At 35.9% G+C, this 18850-nt stretch overlaps 1 protein-coding gene across 12 annotated transcripts in view; it reads right to left on the bottom strand.

The window, feature by feature from the left end:
- Positions 1 to 18850, bottom strand: part of ROBO2 (roundabout guidance receptor 2) — a 461934-nt gene that overhangs the window by 86767 nt on the left and 356317 nt on the right. For all 12 annotated transcript variants that reach the window (XM_040649984.2, XM_040649974.2, XM_040649960.2 and 9 more), the window contains 5 exons: positions 13613 to 13818; positions 9140 to 9221; positions 8453 to 8618; positions 6616 to 6782; positions 1037 to 1158 (listed from right to left, as the gene is read on the bottom strand). In XM_040649984.2, the coding sequence (XP_040505918.1) occupies positions 1037 to 1158; positions 6616 to 6782; positions 8453 to 8618; positions 9140 to 9221; positions 13613 to 13818 (743 nt within the window). The remainder of the gene's footprint in view (positions 1 to 1036; positions 1159 to 6615; positions 6783 to 8452; positions 8619 to 9139; positions 9222 to 13612; positions 13819 to 18850) is intronic.

Raw genomic sequence — 18850 nt, forward strand, 5'->3', positions numbered from 1 at the left:
CTGTGCATTTCTCTATTCATTTTTAATCTGACCCCCTTACCAGTGAAATCTGCTGAAAAAAGGATGACATATAAGCCCCCATAAATACATGTGAGATGTGTAAAAACTGCAGTATTTCTATAATACACAATCTATCCATATTTATATTCTATTGTAATCCTCTGTACACATTAAACTCTTAACAATATTACCTGTAGAAGAAAACTCCTGAGTATTGTGAATAACTCTTTAGCAAAATTCATTCTATATAATGTAGCTGTTACAGTGATGGGCATGGCAATGTTATTTATGTCACTTTTCTAGCCACGACTCCCCTTCCTCTGGGGCACATGCTCCAAAAGCAGAGCCCTCATTTGTGGCGTGGAGTGCCCTAGGAACAATCTCTTTCTAAGAGACTGTAAGAGAAACATAGAATTTTGAAAGCCATATGCTATATCTTAACTTCTCAGAAATTCTACCCAGTAGTTTGGTCCCTCAAATAGATAACTTAAGTACTGCCAGAAACATTCTGGTCTTCCAAAATGAAAGGCAGTCCACTGACTGAGGGTAAGGTGTATGCTAGAATAGCAGATGCTACACATGGATCAGGAACCAGCATAACACGTTGCCTACTTTTCAATAAGTGCCATATAGAAAGCTATTTCTGCATTTTAGGGTCACCAAATAATATAGTCAAGAGGTCCCCATGCTTTCAAGTGGAAAGTGTTTTTTTCATACATTTTAATGATGATATTTATCTTTGCTATCCACAGTTATGAATACACAGATCAAGTACTCTTAGATTATGGCGTTAAACATAATTCATTTTCATAATTAGACATATCTCCCTTTAAGCTGAACGCAAAAATCCTACAATCTGCCTGACCTAAAGGAGAAAATGAAAAGATCGTTTCATCTACACATATTCCTTTATGATGTTAGTCTAGTAGAGCACTTATGCTGAAGTCAAGACTGAAGCTTTTCAGTATAATAAAAAAAATGTAGGAACAAATAGGCAAAATTAGCTACAGAAAGGTAATTATAATGAAAGCCTTACTGTCCAGGTAACTTGAACTGTTGTGGGTGTCAGCACAACAGGGTTATGCAGTCGTACAATGACGTCTCCCAGTTCCTTCTGGACTTGCCTGTGATCCACACCTTGTGCTGGTGGACTGATATCTGCCAGACAAAACAAACACGTGAAAGCACTGTTTTAATGAAAAGAAACACATGGCAATTGGAATGACTGAATATGTTAATGACTTGACTTTAGCACCCCCTTACAGCAGTGTTTTTAAAACAATGCAGTGCTAAGGTTCAAATGTGAACTACCAGGCATACTAAGTAAATTCAAACAAATCATTCACCTTTGGCTGCTTAGTAAATCACAAAATAAAAATAAATTAAAATGACTATTCAGAGTTGATAGTAATGCTTTTTTGGATCTTGTAAGTGATGAGAGAGACTCAATTATTCACTAGCTCTATAATGTTCAGATAACAAAAACGTCAGCCAGATATCTGGAACCAAACTGGCTAGTATAATTTAAGAAAATGAACAGGGTTTTAGCTTTCTTAGAGCATACACGACACTTAGTTATTATATGTTTCCAGACTGACACTAAACTTTCCCTCCTTATATACCATGCACACAAGAAACAAACACTACAAATAGCAGTTTCTTTTTCAAAGTGACTTTTCCCTTTACAGATAATGACAATGAAATCTAGTGCAAATATGAAAAATAATAACTCATTAAATTAAAACAATTGTGATCTCATGAAAGGCCAACAGAAACACTTTACCACAGAAATTTTCTTCTCAAGAGTATGCTAAACACTCCTTCAAAGAGGAGGGAAAAACAATTTATTCTAGTAAAAATAAGGAGTTTGATCACTTAGTATAAAGATCCATGGAAAACTATGATTCCATCTCCAAGCACCACATGTGGCCCTTGCACCTGGTTCTTAAAGATCTCATTTGGGTTATCACATTGTGATAAACTAAAGGAAGCTGTATTACTATTCATAAACAGGAACAGCAAATATGAAGTATGTGTCAGAAAATGAAGGAGGAGATGTTCAATGTGAATATCTTCAGTATGTCTTTTTAGTGATAATTCTTAGAAATCACCGTTTTTTTTGTTAAATTGCATCAAAAAGAGAATGTTGGGCTACAGCTATTAATTAGGTAATACATCACTGAATCTCCCTTCTCTCTACTGTAGACAGAGATGCAGGTAATTTCTAGGGGATAGTGAAGATTGGACACATTCAGTGGCTCCTTCAAAGGTCTCACAATGCTAGTCCTGGCATTGTATGCTAGTTGTCTATCTGTAGATAGACATGCCTAAGTAGATATACACCTATTGATTATTTCTGCTTCGATTTGTTGTTAATTTGTCCAGAAAGATACAAGCACAGATTTTATTCTAAAAAGCCTGATACATTATGGCCGGGCCTGCCTACACATTTGTGAATTCTGTTTGGTTTTCTCATGGGACTCATTAGCCAAAACCACTTTCACTCTTTTTGGATCAATCAAATGTACTCAGGGAAGAAAAAACACACTTAAAAGTCTTCTTTTTCCCCTTTGATGGTCTTAGGGTATGTGAGTATGTTGTACTTGACTTTTTTTTTTTTTTTTTTAATTTTCTGAATATTATTGTGAAGAAATAATAATGCTTTTAGAAATGAAGCATTTAAGCGTAACATAACAATGATATCTGAACCGTGGGCCTTTAGATTTTGAAATAAACTTGGTTCTGGTAATCAGTACTTCAACTTCATAATCCTGGATTTTATGGTTTCAGAGCTACCCAGAAATAATAAAAACACAGGCTTCTACTGTTACTCAAATGCAGATGACTCCATGGGTCTCCAAAAGGAATATAAATAAAAAATAGCTGTTAGCAACAGTGAAGGAGCTTATCTAGCAAATTATGTCTATTCAAAGTGACTACGAAACAGGGAGTTCCAACAAAATAGAACTAAGACAGCAACTCAGACTGGTTTGCAGAATGATCATTTACGCTACTATTCATAACATATATGATCCTTGATATAATTTTTCCTATAGCTATCAGTGCATATATATTAAGTTAAATTATGCTGTGGTATACAACTGGCCAAATACTTAAATTCCCTTAGTGGATAAGTCATTTCTACATAGTGTTTCTTTATGAACTATATTCTATCGTAGAAATAAATACCTTGAAATCAAGGAAATAACATGGGTTAATATCAGTAGGAAATGAATGTAAAGATGTACATGTGGAATTCTGTTTATTCATATATACATAATCATAGAATCACTAAGATTGGAAAATACCCACAGGATCATCCACTCCAACCATTCACCCATCACCAATGGTTCTCACTAAACCATGTCCTTCAACACAACGTCCAAACGCTTTTTGAACACCACCAGGCTCGGTGACTCCACCACCTCTCTGGGCAGCCCATTCCAGTGCCTGACCACCCTTTCAGAGAAGTAGCATTACCTAACATCCAGCCTGAATCTTCCCTGGTGCAGCTTGAAGCCATTCCCTCTAGTCCTATCACTAGTCACACGAGAGAAGAGGCCGACATCCAGCTCACTACAACCTCCCTTCAGGTAGTTATAGAGAGCAATAACGTCTTCCCCTGAATCTTCTCTTTAGACTGAACAATCCCAGCTCCTTCAGCTGCTCCTCATAAGGCCTGTGCTCCAGACCCCTCACCAGCTTTGTTGCCCTCCTCTGTACATGCTCCAGGGCCTTGATGTCTTTCTTACAGTGAGGGGCCCAAAACTGGACACAGTACTCGAGGTGTGGCCTCACCAGTGCTGAGTACAGGGGGAAAATTACTTCCCTGTTCCTGCTGACCTCACTGTTTCTGATACAAGCCAGGATGCCATTGGCTTTCTCGGCCACCTGGGCACACTGCTGGCTCATGTTCAGTCTAGCGTCAATCAACACCCCCACGTCCATTTCCTCTACACAGTCTTCCACCCACTCTGCCCCAGGCCTGTAGCGTTGCCTGGGGTTATTGTGGCCAAAGTGCAGGACCCGGCATTTGGTCTTGTTGAATGCCATCCCACTGGCTTCAGCCCAGCTATCCAGATCCCTCTGTAGGGCCTCGCTACCACCACATAGATCTACACTTCCAGCCAGCTTGGTGTCATCTGCAAACTTACTGAGGGTGCACTCAATGCCCTCATCCAAGTCATCAATAAAGATATTACACAGGACAGGCCCCAGCACTGACCCCTGGGGAACACCACTCGTGACCGGTCACCAGCTGGATTTAACTCCATTCACCATACATATACATTTAGAAACACACATATATATAACGGTCACAGTGTAATGTCATGCAATTAAATCTTCATATTACTAGGAGACTCCTGGTGGGAAATCAGTTGATATACCCATAAGCAAATGTTCAGTATTGGCACAATAAAATCACAACTTATAGAAAACTGGCTCAGGAAGCATATCCTAATCAAAATTAAGAGGTCTCTAAAATTAAATTAGTTGTATATTTTCTCTAACTTCTCTTTTATAGCTTCCAGTGAACTTCCTACTAGTAGCTAGTAATTTAAATTGCAGGGATATGATTATGCATTGTTTCATATATGATTATAGATAGTTTCCTTAAAGTGTTTTTTAATATATGATCTGGTCTGCTAATAATCTAACCAATAAGTCAAATCTTTTCCTAGAGCAATTACTGATTTATCTGTCCTTATCTGACACAAGTCATTTAAAGTAAAGCTTTTGAAAGCCCGATTGTCTACTTGTAGTTCACTGGTGAAAATATGCATAAAATTATACTACTTGCCTTTTGCTATGCTTATTACCAGGAAATAAAACACCAGATATTAAAGCCGCCACAGACACCTGTTGCAAATTAATATTATATAGTACAGTTATAGCTGCTTCTCTCTTCCTCAATGGTCACTGTGAACAGGCTTTCTAGCATGTGTCAGCTTCCTCTGTCAGCCTGAATTGAATTCAGGCATAATTAGAAATCACATCAAAACATTATGCTAATTTTCAATTGATTTTATGATTTAATTTCATTAAACTGGAGGTTACCAAAGAAGCTATAAATCCTGTACATGTTTCAGTGTGCTTGACTGCTAAACAGCTTCTGGAAATGGAAGCTGCAACACATGCTGTAGCTAATTAAAAGACATGTTTTTACTGAAATCAAATTGCTTGTCAGTATGTCAGATAAAAAGTCTTCACTCGACATTCAAATGCCAAATAAAGTTGTATTTTTAACTAAGTGATAAGTTATGCAGACTAGAGGCTGGTGCAAAGAAAAGCATAAGTCACCTTATCATAATGGAATAGTAAGAAATAAGAAAAGTTGCAATACTCCATGGACAGACAAGCCATGGAATCCCTCCTCAACTTATTCATTCAGCTTTTCAGAAAACAGCTCTTTCTCCTTTTACAACAATGATTTTTATTTATTATTGCTATTATTATTTTGAGGAGGTAATTATTAAGGACAGGCTTATTCAGGAATAGACTGGAATGAGAGGCTGGATGTAGTGTCTATGTGATAAAGCAATACCACCCTACTCTTTTCCTTTTTTTTCCATCCAGGACCTACAAAGAACATAGTTCCAATTACACGTGCTGGAGACTGACACAGGATGCACAGGCACTCCCACACATTTTTCTAACTTCCATAAACAGGGATAGATAACCTCACTGTAAATTAACTGTGAGAGGAGCTATTACTTTGGAAATGAAGAAATCATTATTTAAAAAAAAATAATGATTAATTTCTGTGCTTCAATATGCTTAATGCAAAAGTGCATTCTTGAATGAAGAACTTAAGCAATATGTTGTTAAAGATAAAAAAAAAAAACAACAAAACATGCTGTGAAGAGAAATTTGTTTGTGGCAGTTACACACAGTTAGAGCAAAGTATAATATGAACAGCATTTATAGTCATCAAACAATTCTGAAACAAGACATGGAGGATCACAGCTATCTTTTATACCAGTAGCCTACAAATAAGGGATCTCCTTTCAGTCTTCCCTTATGGTTTATTATGCAGTGAATTATGAATGTAAAAATTCAGAAGTGTTGATATAAATTGAAGACCTATACATTTATCAGAACAGTTTTGAAATACTTTCCATCATACAGATGCCTTAATTTATATGAATAACCTGCATAAATGTTGGAACAGATTTACCAATACCCTATGGATATTTTTTGTATTTCTTGTATTAAAACTAAATATGGTGTTTTGCCTGTCTGTTTTTTTGTCCTTACTATGACAGTGTATCTCTGCTAGATAATGGAGATGAATTAAGGGTAGAAAATAGAAAGTAAGGATACAACAGAAGAGAGGACATGTTCAGAAAATTTGGGTGCCATCAAGAAGCATACCAACAATCTATGACCTGTAAATTAAAAATGTGCCAAGGCACTGGAGAGCTAAACTATCCTTAGCTTTCTCCTAAATTCCAGATTAATAAAGCAATCATTGGACTGTCTTTATTAGTTAAGCTGTATTCAAGATTCCTTCAGTCAGAGTGATAACATAAAATGGCCAAACCTAATGGTCAACCTTCAGTTTCTTTCTTTCTATTTTAGCTCAAGTATGTAAGCCATAATAATTACTCTTACCTTGTGTTCGAACAGGATCTGACATAGGGCTGGGATCACTCAGACCTTGTGAATTGATAGCTCTCACCATAAACAGATAGATGGTATTGGGACGCAGTCCTCTCACAGTGTAGAGAGTGGTCTTCACATGGTTAGCCACTGTTTGCCAACTATTGCTCACAGATTGACTGCAATAAGAAAATGTTGAAGATTATAGACTAATGCACAAGAAAACAAGGAAGTAAAAGGGGATCTGCAGGAAAAAAAAATGTAAGAACATGATAAAAATAAGTTTTTGTAGCTTCAGTTAACTTATAAAAAAACTTATAAAAAAATGACAGAGCTTTCAAAAGTATTTCTCCTTTCATTAATACCAAAAGCTTTTTCTATCACTCTAACAAATACCTGCAAAAGGAAAGTGTGGAAAGCAGCAAAGGAAATTTGAATGATAAATAGGCTAATCTTGAACATAAACCTTAGAAAAGAAAAAAATGTTAGAAGAATAAATTTCTATGTTGCTAGGTAAATTATGTCAATAGCTGTCATTAGAAAAAAAATACTCTAACTAAATTCATACTCAAAGTTAACAAAAATCTTCTAAAAAAAAAGCTTGTAAATTAAGAAAACTATATGAATATTCTTTCTGTCATTATATTTTCATTTGAATGGTAATATAATTAGATTACAATCCACTGTATGAGGAGATTTCAGCTGTAATTGTTAAAACTGCTTTTTAATAAAAATCCTTGGCTCCTGTAAAATTTTTTGATGGTGTGCCATTAAAGCTTATCCAAAGTGAAATATCAGATAAGTTTATAGACAAAATTTGATTTTATTGTGGTTTGTTGTACAAAATTGGCCAAAAAATCTTAAAGGAAAAAAAATACGAAACTGCTAATTCCATTTTGTTTCTATTGTTTCATCCATTTAATACATTAAGAAAAGACCAAGTCCCAGAACAAAATCAGCAATCTGCACACATAGTAATGATGTACTTCACATATTAATATATGCAGATAAAACATTATCACTATAATGTTTGAAATTTGCAAGCATATAATTTTGATAAATTCCTGCTAAGATATTAACTAAAAGATAAACTGTATTATTGGTAATTTTCTGAATATGTTGATGCAGAAAAGTGTGTAAGAAAGTGCACGTCCATATGCAGAATACTACTCTTGTAATACACATGAGGGATACAGCTCATGCTTAAACAAACTTGCTGAACTGGGGCCCAGGAGTTCTTTCCTACTGCGCATTAAGTGCTACTGTGTGGAATAGAACAGCTGGATCCTCTTCAACTTCAGGCTGCATGATGAAATCCTGAATTATGAACACCAGCCTTTTCAGTTAAAAGTTTTATTCCATCTAAAACAGTTAGATGCAGAAATTTACAGTTCTTTAACTATTTAATAGGTGTTGTTTTAACAAGAACAGGAGAAGGAGAACGCAGAGAGGTTTAAAGCTTGCTCATTTGTCTTCAGTTTGTTTGTATTACAACAGTCTAAGTAACTCAAGCCCAAATGGTTTGAAATACAACATTCCCAGTGTGGTTATTAGAACTAGGGGAAAAGTAACAACTAGTGAGTACATTGTCCATTTATGTTTCCACTGACCTGAAGAAAAAGTTAAATGCTTCGCTACTTAACAACTTAAGAAAAATGTGATGACATAATAAAAAACAAAACAAAACACTTAAAGAGTAAGAATCAGTGCCTGCCATTGGAGCTAAATCTTTTACTGAACTTTTAATGATATGTGTAGAAACCAAAAGAACACCACAAAAGAACAGCTGGTACTACGATTTAATCAAAATTAGAAAGGAAGGAGAGTAAAAGTAGAATAATTCACATACCTAAAAGCCTCAATGATATATGCACTAGCTGGTAGGCTTCCAGGGGTCCCTGGTTGCCAGGACAGGGTGACACTGTTCTTAGTAACATCAGTGACCTGAGGTTTGGATGGTGGTCCAGGGAGGTCATTTATGTCATAATTTTTACTGACTGTTGCTCCACCCAACTCTGCAAGGAGCAAATGTAAAGTTACTACTTTTTGTTGTCAATTAGATAATCTGCTCAAAGTAGAAGGCTAAAAGGAAAAACATGCCAAATATCTGCAGAATCAGCTTAATCAGTGCTTTTAATTTGTTAAGAAGTAAGTCAACTACTGCATTATCAGGTATATTTTTCTTACGAAGAACCATCATTCTTTAGGTACACATTATAGGAAAAGACACAAAACTCAAAATTTTATTAAAAAAAAAAAAGGAGTAACAACAACAACAATAAAAAACATGCTTTGCTCATATTTCCATAAAATGCCAAAACATCAGCTACTAGAAGGCTGAGAAAATTCCTATATCCAGATCAGTTCCAGTGCTAGTGATGAAATCTGAGACATGAAGAAATGAATCCTTCCTACTTAAAACCTTCTCTATCTCAAACCTAGAATTTCTAGAAGAGATTATTTGACTTATATGGCTCTACTTTATGCTATACTTTCATTTTGTGCCATCTGGAAATGGCCTCTGGATATTGCTTACCTGTCACATCCAGAACAGCACTCCATGATGTCTCCCCACTTGAACTTGTTGCAACACAAGTGTAAGTTCCAGTATCAGACAGCTAGACATTAAGAACAATTAAAGGCAAGTTTTACCTTTTGGAATCATATGACAGAATTTATTCTAATTTTCTTTTCCAATATATTTATTGGTAAGAAAGGCTTAGCAATAAAGTATGTAAGTATGTATGTATCAATATGTATCAAGTAAGTAAAGTATGTATGTATCGATAAAGTATGTAAGTGCTACAGAAAGAATGTTTCAGACAGAGTCTTTTTATTGTTGGAGAAACCCAGTTGAAATCAGCAAACAATACAACAACAATTTATCCTTAGAGGATGAAAACTCAGTCCATTATCCCACTCTGACACAGAGATACTCTAGTCTCAGGAAGGCTATTCCATCATCTTATGGTTTTATGAGAGATGAAGCCATATTTATACAGGCCACCAACACATATGTACATTGTTTCTAAGATCTTAACAAGGGTTATCTCTACACACAGTCCTCCACGCAATTTTAAAATGGTTTAGTTAAACCAGATCGTATACCACGCTTATCTTTTTTTTTCTGTAGCACATGAACTTTTATTTCAGTCTTGCAAAGCACTTTGGTAGCTAAAGACCCTAAATTGTGACTCCTGTGTCAGTTCATATAGTCCAAATTTATTTTGGGAAAAGCTTTTAAATTATACCATCAATATTAATTTCATTATTGTTCTTATAAATTGTTGTTTTACTGGAAAATTTGCAAGATATTTTACTATTTCTTACTTTGACTTAAAGTAAAGATTTAAATAACAAGACTTAGAGAAGACAACAGAAGTGGTTGGAAAACTGTGACTTTACAAAGCGCAGAACATACAGGAGAGTTGTCCTACCACTACGTATAAAGAATTGTAACCTGGAGATTGAAGAAGAGGGAAAGTGCTGATTCTAGTGATAAAGGAGAAAAATTACATTCACCATCAGCTGACTTGATGGAAGTAGGACTGCATTCAAGAAGGCTTATTGGACTTTAAGGAATTATAATAGGTGGTCAGCAAATTACAGATTGAAACTATAACAAATGCTGATACCCAACTCTTTGAAAAGAATGTAAAAGCAAATTAGTGAGATGTTCTTTAGATTACTTGTTGACACATAATTTGATTTTTTATTTTGTACTCTTAGAATTGTGTTGGCATTTTCTTCCAATAGATTGGGACTATGCCATTCCTAGGGGAAGAAACCAACCAGTTAATGACAGTTTGTCAAAAAAAAATTGTAAGCTGAGTTTTCAGAGATGATTTTGCCACGAAATAAAAAGAATAATTAAACTCCTCTGACTGTCTCGGGGACTCAAAATACAGAGATCAGGGAATCATAGAATGGTTTGGGTTGGAAGGGACATTTAAGATTGTCTAGTTCCAACCCCCCTGCTACAGGAACGGACATCTCCCACTAGACCAAATTGCTCAAAGCCCCATCCAGCCTGGCCTTGAATGCTTCCAGGGAGGGGCATCCACAACCTCACTGGGCAGCCTGTTCCAGCATCTCACCACCCTCACAGTAAAGAATGTTCCTAATATCTAGTCTAAATCTACGCTCGTCCAGTTTAAAGACATTTCCCTCATCCTGTCACTATGTACTCTTATAAAAAGCCCCTCCCCAGCTTTTCTGTAGGACCTCTTCTGGTATTGGAAGGCTGTCATAAGGTCCCCCAGGAGCCTTCTCTTCTCCAGGCTGAAGGGCCTCAACTCTCTCAGCGTGTCCTCATAGATGAGGTGCTTTAGCCCTCTGATCACCTGTGTGGCCCTCCTCTGGATTTGCTAATAATGCTAAATAAATGAGAAAGACTCTTGAAAGAGGCAGATTTCTGGAGTAGGGAGCCTTATAGCATTCTGATGTACTGTATTTTATTTTGCTTTTTCTGAGTTTTTGTGAAATCTATAATTCTTCATTATGTAATAATTGAGATTGCTGTGGTTCTCAACTTCATTTGTGTCCCAGCATGACAGATGGTGTATGGAATATTCAATGAAGTATGTGGTGTACACAACAGACTAACTTGCAGAAGGCAAATACAACATATAAAGCAAGCTGGAAGTATGGTGAATTATCTAACTTCCAGACTGTAGACTGATTAGATACAGACATATTCTATTAATAATTCAATTACTTACACTTTTTTTGGTGTGTTTTGGTGGAGAAAAAAACAAGAGGGAATGTCAGTGGAAAAGTGTTGCTATTCAGTATAATAGTTTTCTTCCTTACTTAAAGCAGACATTTAAATCTGGCATAGTACATTTTTACATATCAGAAGAAAGATATTCACCAGTATTGAGCTGTCTAAAATGGTACTGAGTGAGTGACGTGTGCAGGTTTCTAGTTATCCTCCAGGGTAACTGGATGATTGACTCATTATAAAAATCTCTGGGTTTACGTTAATGACTGTGGCTCTTGGTTCACTATGATTGCTGCAGAATATTGAATAATATGATTTACATACATAAAGAGATTAGTTACATAGTAGAAGAGGATAGTCTCAAAGGATTAAATAGTAGAGACTCATCTTTACCCGTATCTTTATATCTTTCATATTGATTATCAATTGATTATGATTATTAACTGTGAGGGGAGGAGATAAGTGAGGACTAGGGCTTGAGGGTGAAGGTGATAAATGTTGTTTTGAAGGTAGGCATAGAAGTATACTTGAGCTACTCTTGGGCATATTTGGGGACTTTTTTTTCCTTAGGAAGTATTGACCGTTCTTGCTGCAGTACATCTGAAAGAAAAGTTAAACACTCCAGATTTATATCTATATTTAATTCACAAAAATTGCAATCTACAGGATTTTTATTTTTTTTTTTAATAGTATCGTGTAGTTTTGGCTGGTAAGTTTGACTTGAGCAGTGCACATTACTGTTATCAAGGGGTTTACAAGAAGTGTCCTTCTGAGCCTTCAAGGAAAATCAGTTGCTAGTGAATGAGCCATGAGATCAATAAAAGCTTCATGTCTTTCAAAACCACACTCACTGCTAATACTGTTTCCTTCTCTCCTTGCAAGTAATTCTTTTCATTTCATTTACAGACACTGCATCTATCAGCAAGACAAATGCGCTGGCACGATTCAGACCCTATTCCGTTGTTTATGTAGCTGCATGCAGACAGGTATCCCAGGAGCTTCTGCCTCATGGACACTCCACAGCAGCCCATCATCAATGCCTGAAAATTTGTTTGAAATCACCAAGCTTCCACCTCTAATTGCTGTTTTCTAACACTACTGGGGAATCTGGAGAATTCAAGCGCACTTTAATCCAGCTCTACAGGAAAAATGCATTAACCTTCATGGCCTAAACCTGCCTTCAGCCCAAGGAGGAAGGATAAATTGTTTACTTAAGGAAAGCTAGTATAAATTTTTTAATAAATTCCATTTTGTTCCAAGGAGGTTAACAATTCATCTGTGATCGCTGATGAGATGGCACCAGAAAACAGAACTGCTGTTTTTACCTTGTCCCTGATAGCTACATTTACTGATTTTTTTTGTACAACAAAGGTATGTTCATAAATTTATGTTGATTAGATTAAAAGGCTGCTGAAATTGTCTGTAAGTTCTTAACAAATAAGGAAATTTGCCTTAATATTTTCTATACATACTCTGCTTCACATACACCCACAAAAAAGTGCAAAATCTATTTAAACAGGTAAAAAATAAAAACCCAAAGATTAGTGATACAGTGTTTATTAACAAAGTCTGGTGTTACGCTATCTAGAGTACTGCAAGATTTCTTTGTATTTTCAAAGTATAATATTATCATATGTGCCAAAATGTAAGTATTATGATAAGCACTTCATTTTGAACAGAAATTCCTCTGCATATGACTGCATGTATGTTACAGTATGAATTGTCTGCTCCCATCCATAGGCTTATGAAACACCTGCAGCTAACATAACATCATCAGAATTCATCAGCACAACTCAAGACTACCAAGACTCGATGATGGAGACAGAGCATGGCAAAAGCCTTGATGGACATGCTAGCTCCCTGGAAAATAATGTTCAGGTGTTGAAAATGAATGACTCTAAGTTTTAACAGAGTCAAAAGACCAATGACTTCAGGGTAAGACTAACCGAAAGATAACCAGTCCTGACATCTTACATGTCGATCCACCTGCCACTCATGCTGTATTGCGACACAAGTAAGATTTTAAACATCAATTCTATTTTTAGAATTAGATTTTTTGGTAGCAGTATCTGTTGTTAAGAAGGCTCTTCTTTTTCCCCTTCACAACATGATGACAAAGAACAAAATAATAAGATTTGTCCTTGGTGAAAGTTGCATGGTAGAAGAGACAACTAAGTTAACTTTGAAGTCAGAAAACAGCAAGATAGTAGAGCTGCCTAAGGCACACTGCCAGCTTCATATTAGCCACATACTACTTGTAACAGTTGCTTTGTTTTTGTCACTCACCCGCAGAGTTTTAATCTGAAGGGTCCCCTGATCCTGTATGGATGTTCGAGGGTCTCTGCCCAGAAAAGTGAAGCCTTCTTTTAACCAGCTGATAACAGGAAGTGGGTCACCAGTAGCCTTGCACTTCAGCAGAGCTGTTCCGTCCACTGCCAGCGTCTGATTGACAGGCCCCTGGAGGATGATGGGTGGAGGTCTATCTGTCAAGACTGAACAGCGACACATATATTGTCATTCATGGCTTTGGCAGTATTGTGCTACATTTAGTCCTTTGTTTGATGTTGTACCAGTTTCAGCAGATTGGATTATGTTAGCCTCAGCAGGGCTATGAACATTATTTTTGCAAGACTCACAGATACATCTTAATATATGATCGGTATATTTGAAAACAGTTTTTATACAGGTTCATTTTGCCACTGCAAGATAACACTTAGATATCTAAAATCCTGCTAGCGAAGATCCTTAGATCCATTTGATTAAGACACAGTAAAAATAAAGATCTTGATTTAGAAAAGAACTAGGTTGCATTTCTTATTTCACCCAATTTAGGAAATAACATAAATATTTAAAAAAGCACATGATTAAATGTCAGATCAAAATGTTTTTAATGACTTATCTGATTTAAGGCCTAAAAGAGAAAATCTGTCCAAGTTCAAAGTGAAACACTATGAATTCTAGCACAGGTATCAACAATATTCCTCATTCATGCACAACCTGTGAGTAGTCCATAGCAAAAATACCTAAGAGCATTACAAAACACATTTAGCACAACTTAAATGACCACTCTTTCCAGTGGAAAATATTTCAGACTTAATCAAGCCATTTATCAGCATGCTTACCAGTTCGTCTCATCATCTTTTAAAGCAATGAAGTCTGTTATTTTTTTTTCCTAATAATTTACATTTGCATGCTTGAAATGCTCCATAAAGGATTCTGTTACTAGTAAGTTAGTGCATGACTGCATATAAGCCTCATTCCATGGTCAGTGGGATATCTTAAAGATGAGGTAAAATGCTCACATTCCCTTTTCTTGAAAGAATAATTTTTCATAAATAATTCTGCTGTTGAACCTATTCTCACAGTCAACTGATAAGCAAAGTATAACTCCATGTTAATAAATAACATATATATGTAAAATGAATGTGAAATATTTGAACCGTAAAAGTCTATCAATGTTATACAACCTGTGTAACAGAATCAAACATCCATTTTTTATATATTTACTTGCTGCATTGCTGTTGTTCCTAATCTTTGAACAATCTCACAGTACTAAATATGACTTTAAATATCATAGTAGACGGGATTAGCTCTTAGATGGTGTAAAAATCAGACTGCTTCCACTGATGTCAATTGAGTTTTAATCTTTTATTCTGACTGAGAATCTGGATCATTGTATTCCACACACAATATCCTACTCTAACAATGAAGTGAAAATAACCTATTTGAAGAAATAGGCTTTCTATTGTATCTGAGCTGTTTGAGATGCAAACCTCTGGAACCTTCAAGAGATTCAAGGTATTTTCATTATACTGTTTAATAAACAGAAAATGTTAAGGCTACATCAGTGGCACATTTTGTAACTATCTTTTACTATTATTATTATTTTTTTTTTTTTTTTAAGCAAAAGATGCAATGGATTGAATTATAGAAATCAGCAAGACTTGGAGTGTGAGTTTATCACATTCTAAAAAGTCTAATGTCAATTCAGATTTTCATTAGCCCAAGAACTTGGAAGCTATTTTGAAAATTCTAAAATATTACCAGCTGACATTAGAGATAGGACATGAAAAGATAGAATGTAATGTGTTCTCATCTTGATATCCAAGTTTTGATCACATTAAGGTTCCTTATGACCACACAGTTCAATCACTTAGTGAAACAAAAGTCCATCTCGGTTTACATATACTCAAGCTCTAGGTATGCTGGCAGAGAATTCAAGCTAAGATTTAAATTCAGTATAGAACAGAAACTCCCAGTTTTCTAGCTAGTAAAAAATTAAGGAAAAAAAAACCAGCTTATTTTGCTAACTTTTCAATTGTTATTTCCTGCATCTAATTGTCTTTCATATATGTAGCAACAGAAGTATTCTCAAACTTACAGCACTACAGATTCTTTGGTATGTACTTTTTTTTTTCCTTCACAGATCAAATGAGGAGCTCATAATCCTTTAAATAACTTTGATCAATAATGTAATTGAAAGTCTCCTGGCCAGAAGGAATCTTCATTTTCAAGGGTGTTATGGGTGAAAAACCACTACAGGTTTCCATGACACTAAGGCTAAAGGTTAAATGAACACTTAGGGTTTCCACTGATCTGTGAATGACTATATTGTCTTCACAAGTCTGACTTGTAAATCTTCTCTAAAACGTGTGTATTTGTGCTTGCATTCCTACTACATAGGTGTCATCCATAGTAAGGACACAGAACTCAGATAGAGGTTTAGAAAGATACTGTAATAAGCATCGTTAAGAACAAAAAAAAAAAAAAGAAAAAAGAAAAATGTCCACAGAAGGGTAGGTGGTGTTTTTAGTTTCTTTTACACTTTTGATTTTTTTATTTTACATTTTTTTCTCCTACTATGAAGCCTTTATATCCATTCCACAAAACATTTCATATGACAAAAATCATATTTGCAAAAAAACTTGAATTAACCTCAAAATTAATTTCATTCAAAAACAACAACAAATAACAACAACCAACAACTTTGAAACTATCTTCCAGCAGACATATATTCACATATTCTGGCAATTTAAAATATACCAGATTCCTTTATTGATAAAACATAGCTTAAATTTTGAGCAGAGTATGAGAGGAGATGTTACTTGTTAATAAATAGTGTATTTCCTACAAATGCAGTTTGGATCAACTAAAATTATGTGTAAATTTAGGTGGAATTTGGTCAAATTACAAAATGAAATTAAAAAGAGAATGACAAAGGAAAATGAGACTCACAAAATTCTTATGATGAGCACTACTATGTTGCTCTCCTGAGAGGTGGGAATCATAGTATCATAGAATGGCTTGGGTTGGAAAGGTCCTCCAGGATCACCAATCTCCAACCCCCCTGCTACATGCAGGGCCACCAACCTCCACATTTAGTACTAGCCCAGGCTGCCCAGGGCCCCATCCAACTGGGCCTTGAACACCTCCAGGGATTGGGCATCCATAACCTCTCTGGGCAGACTGTTCCAGCACCTCACCACTCTCATAGTAAAGAACTTGCTCTCACATCCAACCTAAACCTTCCCTCCTTCAACTTAAAACCATTTTCCCTTGTCCTGCTGTTATCGACCCTTTCAAAGAGTTGACTCCTCTCCTGTTTATAGACTCCCTGCAGATACTGGAAGGCTGCAATGAGGTCACCTTCTCTTCTCCAGGTTGAGCAAGTCCAGCTCCCTCAGCCTGTCTTTGCAGGAGAGGTGCTCCAGCCCTCTCATCATCTTTGTGGTTCTCCTCTGGACCCTCTCCAACAGCTCCCTGTATTTTCTATATTTGTGGCTCCAGACCTGGACACAGTACTCCAGATGGGATCTCACAAGGGCAGAGTAGAGAGGGACAATCACCTCCCTGTCCCTGCTGGCCACCCCTCTTCTGATGGAACCCAGGATACCATTTGCTTTCCCAGCTGCAAGAGCACACTGCTGGCTCATGTTCAGTTTTTCATCCACCAAAAAGCAGAAGGGAAAGCAGAGGCCATTCCTTCCTTCACTTTTTTCTTTTTCTTTCCTTTTCTTTTTTTCTTCAGAAGCTTCACAAGAGGCTATGTGGAACTGTCACATTTGCTATAAAATATTTAACATGCATTTAATCAGAGATAGGAATGAAAGTGGCCAGATTTGCAGATGGCTAAACTGTGAGTGATATTAATCACTCATTCCTATTTTCCTTTAAGAAATATACCCCAACATATACAATAGACCTGTAGTTAAAAAATTGCATTGCAGGCTGGGAAAAATGGCTTAAATTCCTTTTCCAAATCATTGTTGAGCATCCTAAAACATTTCATTCTTATGCTGTCAAAAAAAATCTACTGCAGGATGTTAAGCTTGATCCTCCGTCTCAAACAGCAGCTCTTGGGTACACTGTAGGCAGATCCTACAGCTGAGCAAACAGTGGTCAAGTTTTCTATTTATTTATATTCACATAATTTATATATATATAAGATAGGTAAGCAGAAATTGAAACTTTCTTCAAAATATTCTGTGCATGGTGGATAAATCTATGGAATAAATTTAAAAAGTACTTTATTCTTATGAATACATACAAAGTTTGAGAGAAGCATTTGCTTTATATGCATCATCTGTCATTTCAGAACTTCAATCTGCATATTCACTTCTTGAGTTTGAAAGGAGTGCTAAGATCTGATATTGCTTTTCCAGATGTGCATTAGACAGTGGATCATATTATAGCCTTTCAAGAACATATAAGATTTGAATTTCAAATACACTGAGGGCTCTTAGCACCGTCCATAATCAGCAAAATTATCACTCAACTCAGCACATTTCATCACAGCTAGTAATCTCTTCTCATGTGAACACTTGAGTTAAAAATATTTCCAGTAAAGACTTGTAAATGCAAAAACGTAACAACTGAAACACTGCTATATATGGTATAATTAAGCACTTGTTTTTCTGCACATGACATATGTTTTCATTCTGTATTGGAACTTCAATTGGATCTAAATTACCCTGGATCAAACAAAAATGTGTTCAAAATGAAAAAGATGGTTCGCCACTATTATTAAATCATTAACCAAACAGAAAAATTCTGGGCTATGAAGTAAAACTGGAATCCCCAGCCAAAAAACTGGGACACTAAAGCTTAAGTGTATGGCTAGCATGCACACCATTTATCTTTTATCATATTTTTAAAATCATTAGATTTCCCTACTGATAAAGATCTCTAGCTTTCATAACTTCTGCTCAACATCAACTAAAACAGATTAGTTAGACATTTAAGGTTAACTGCCTAACTGAAAGCAATTAAAAAAAATCTGTGTTCTAATGGTATATTCATGTATATAATCTCAGTTTCACAATGTTGTTTTGGCACTGTTCTCCTGACCTCACCTGCCCTTTGACTCGAGGATGAAATGGTATTTCTATAAAGCAACCTTCCATTATCTTGTAACGATCACTCTGACAGTAGGTTCTAGGAAGCATTTGAAGAACACAGGCCTTGTACTTCAGCAGCAGAGCTCAGCAATGGAGAAAGCATGTCACATTTAATTAGAACTAATTG

This window comes from Gallus gallus, chromosome 1 (genome assembly GCF_016699485.2).
Source record: "Gallus gallus isolate bGalGal1 chromosome 1, bGalGal1.mat.broiler.GRCg7b, whole genome shotgun sequence".
Classification (NCBI taxonomy): Eukaryota; Metazoa; Chordata; class Aves; order Galliformes; family Phasianidae; genus Gallus; species Gallus gallus.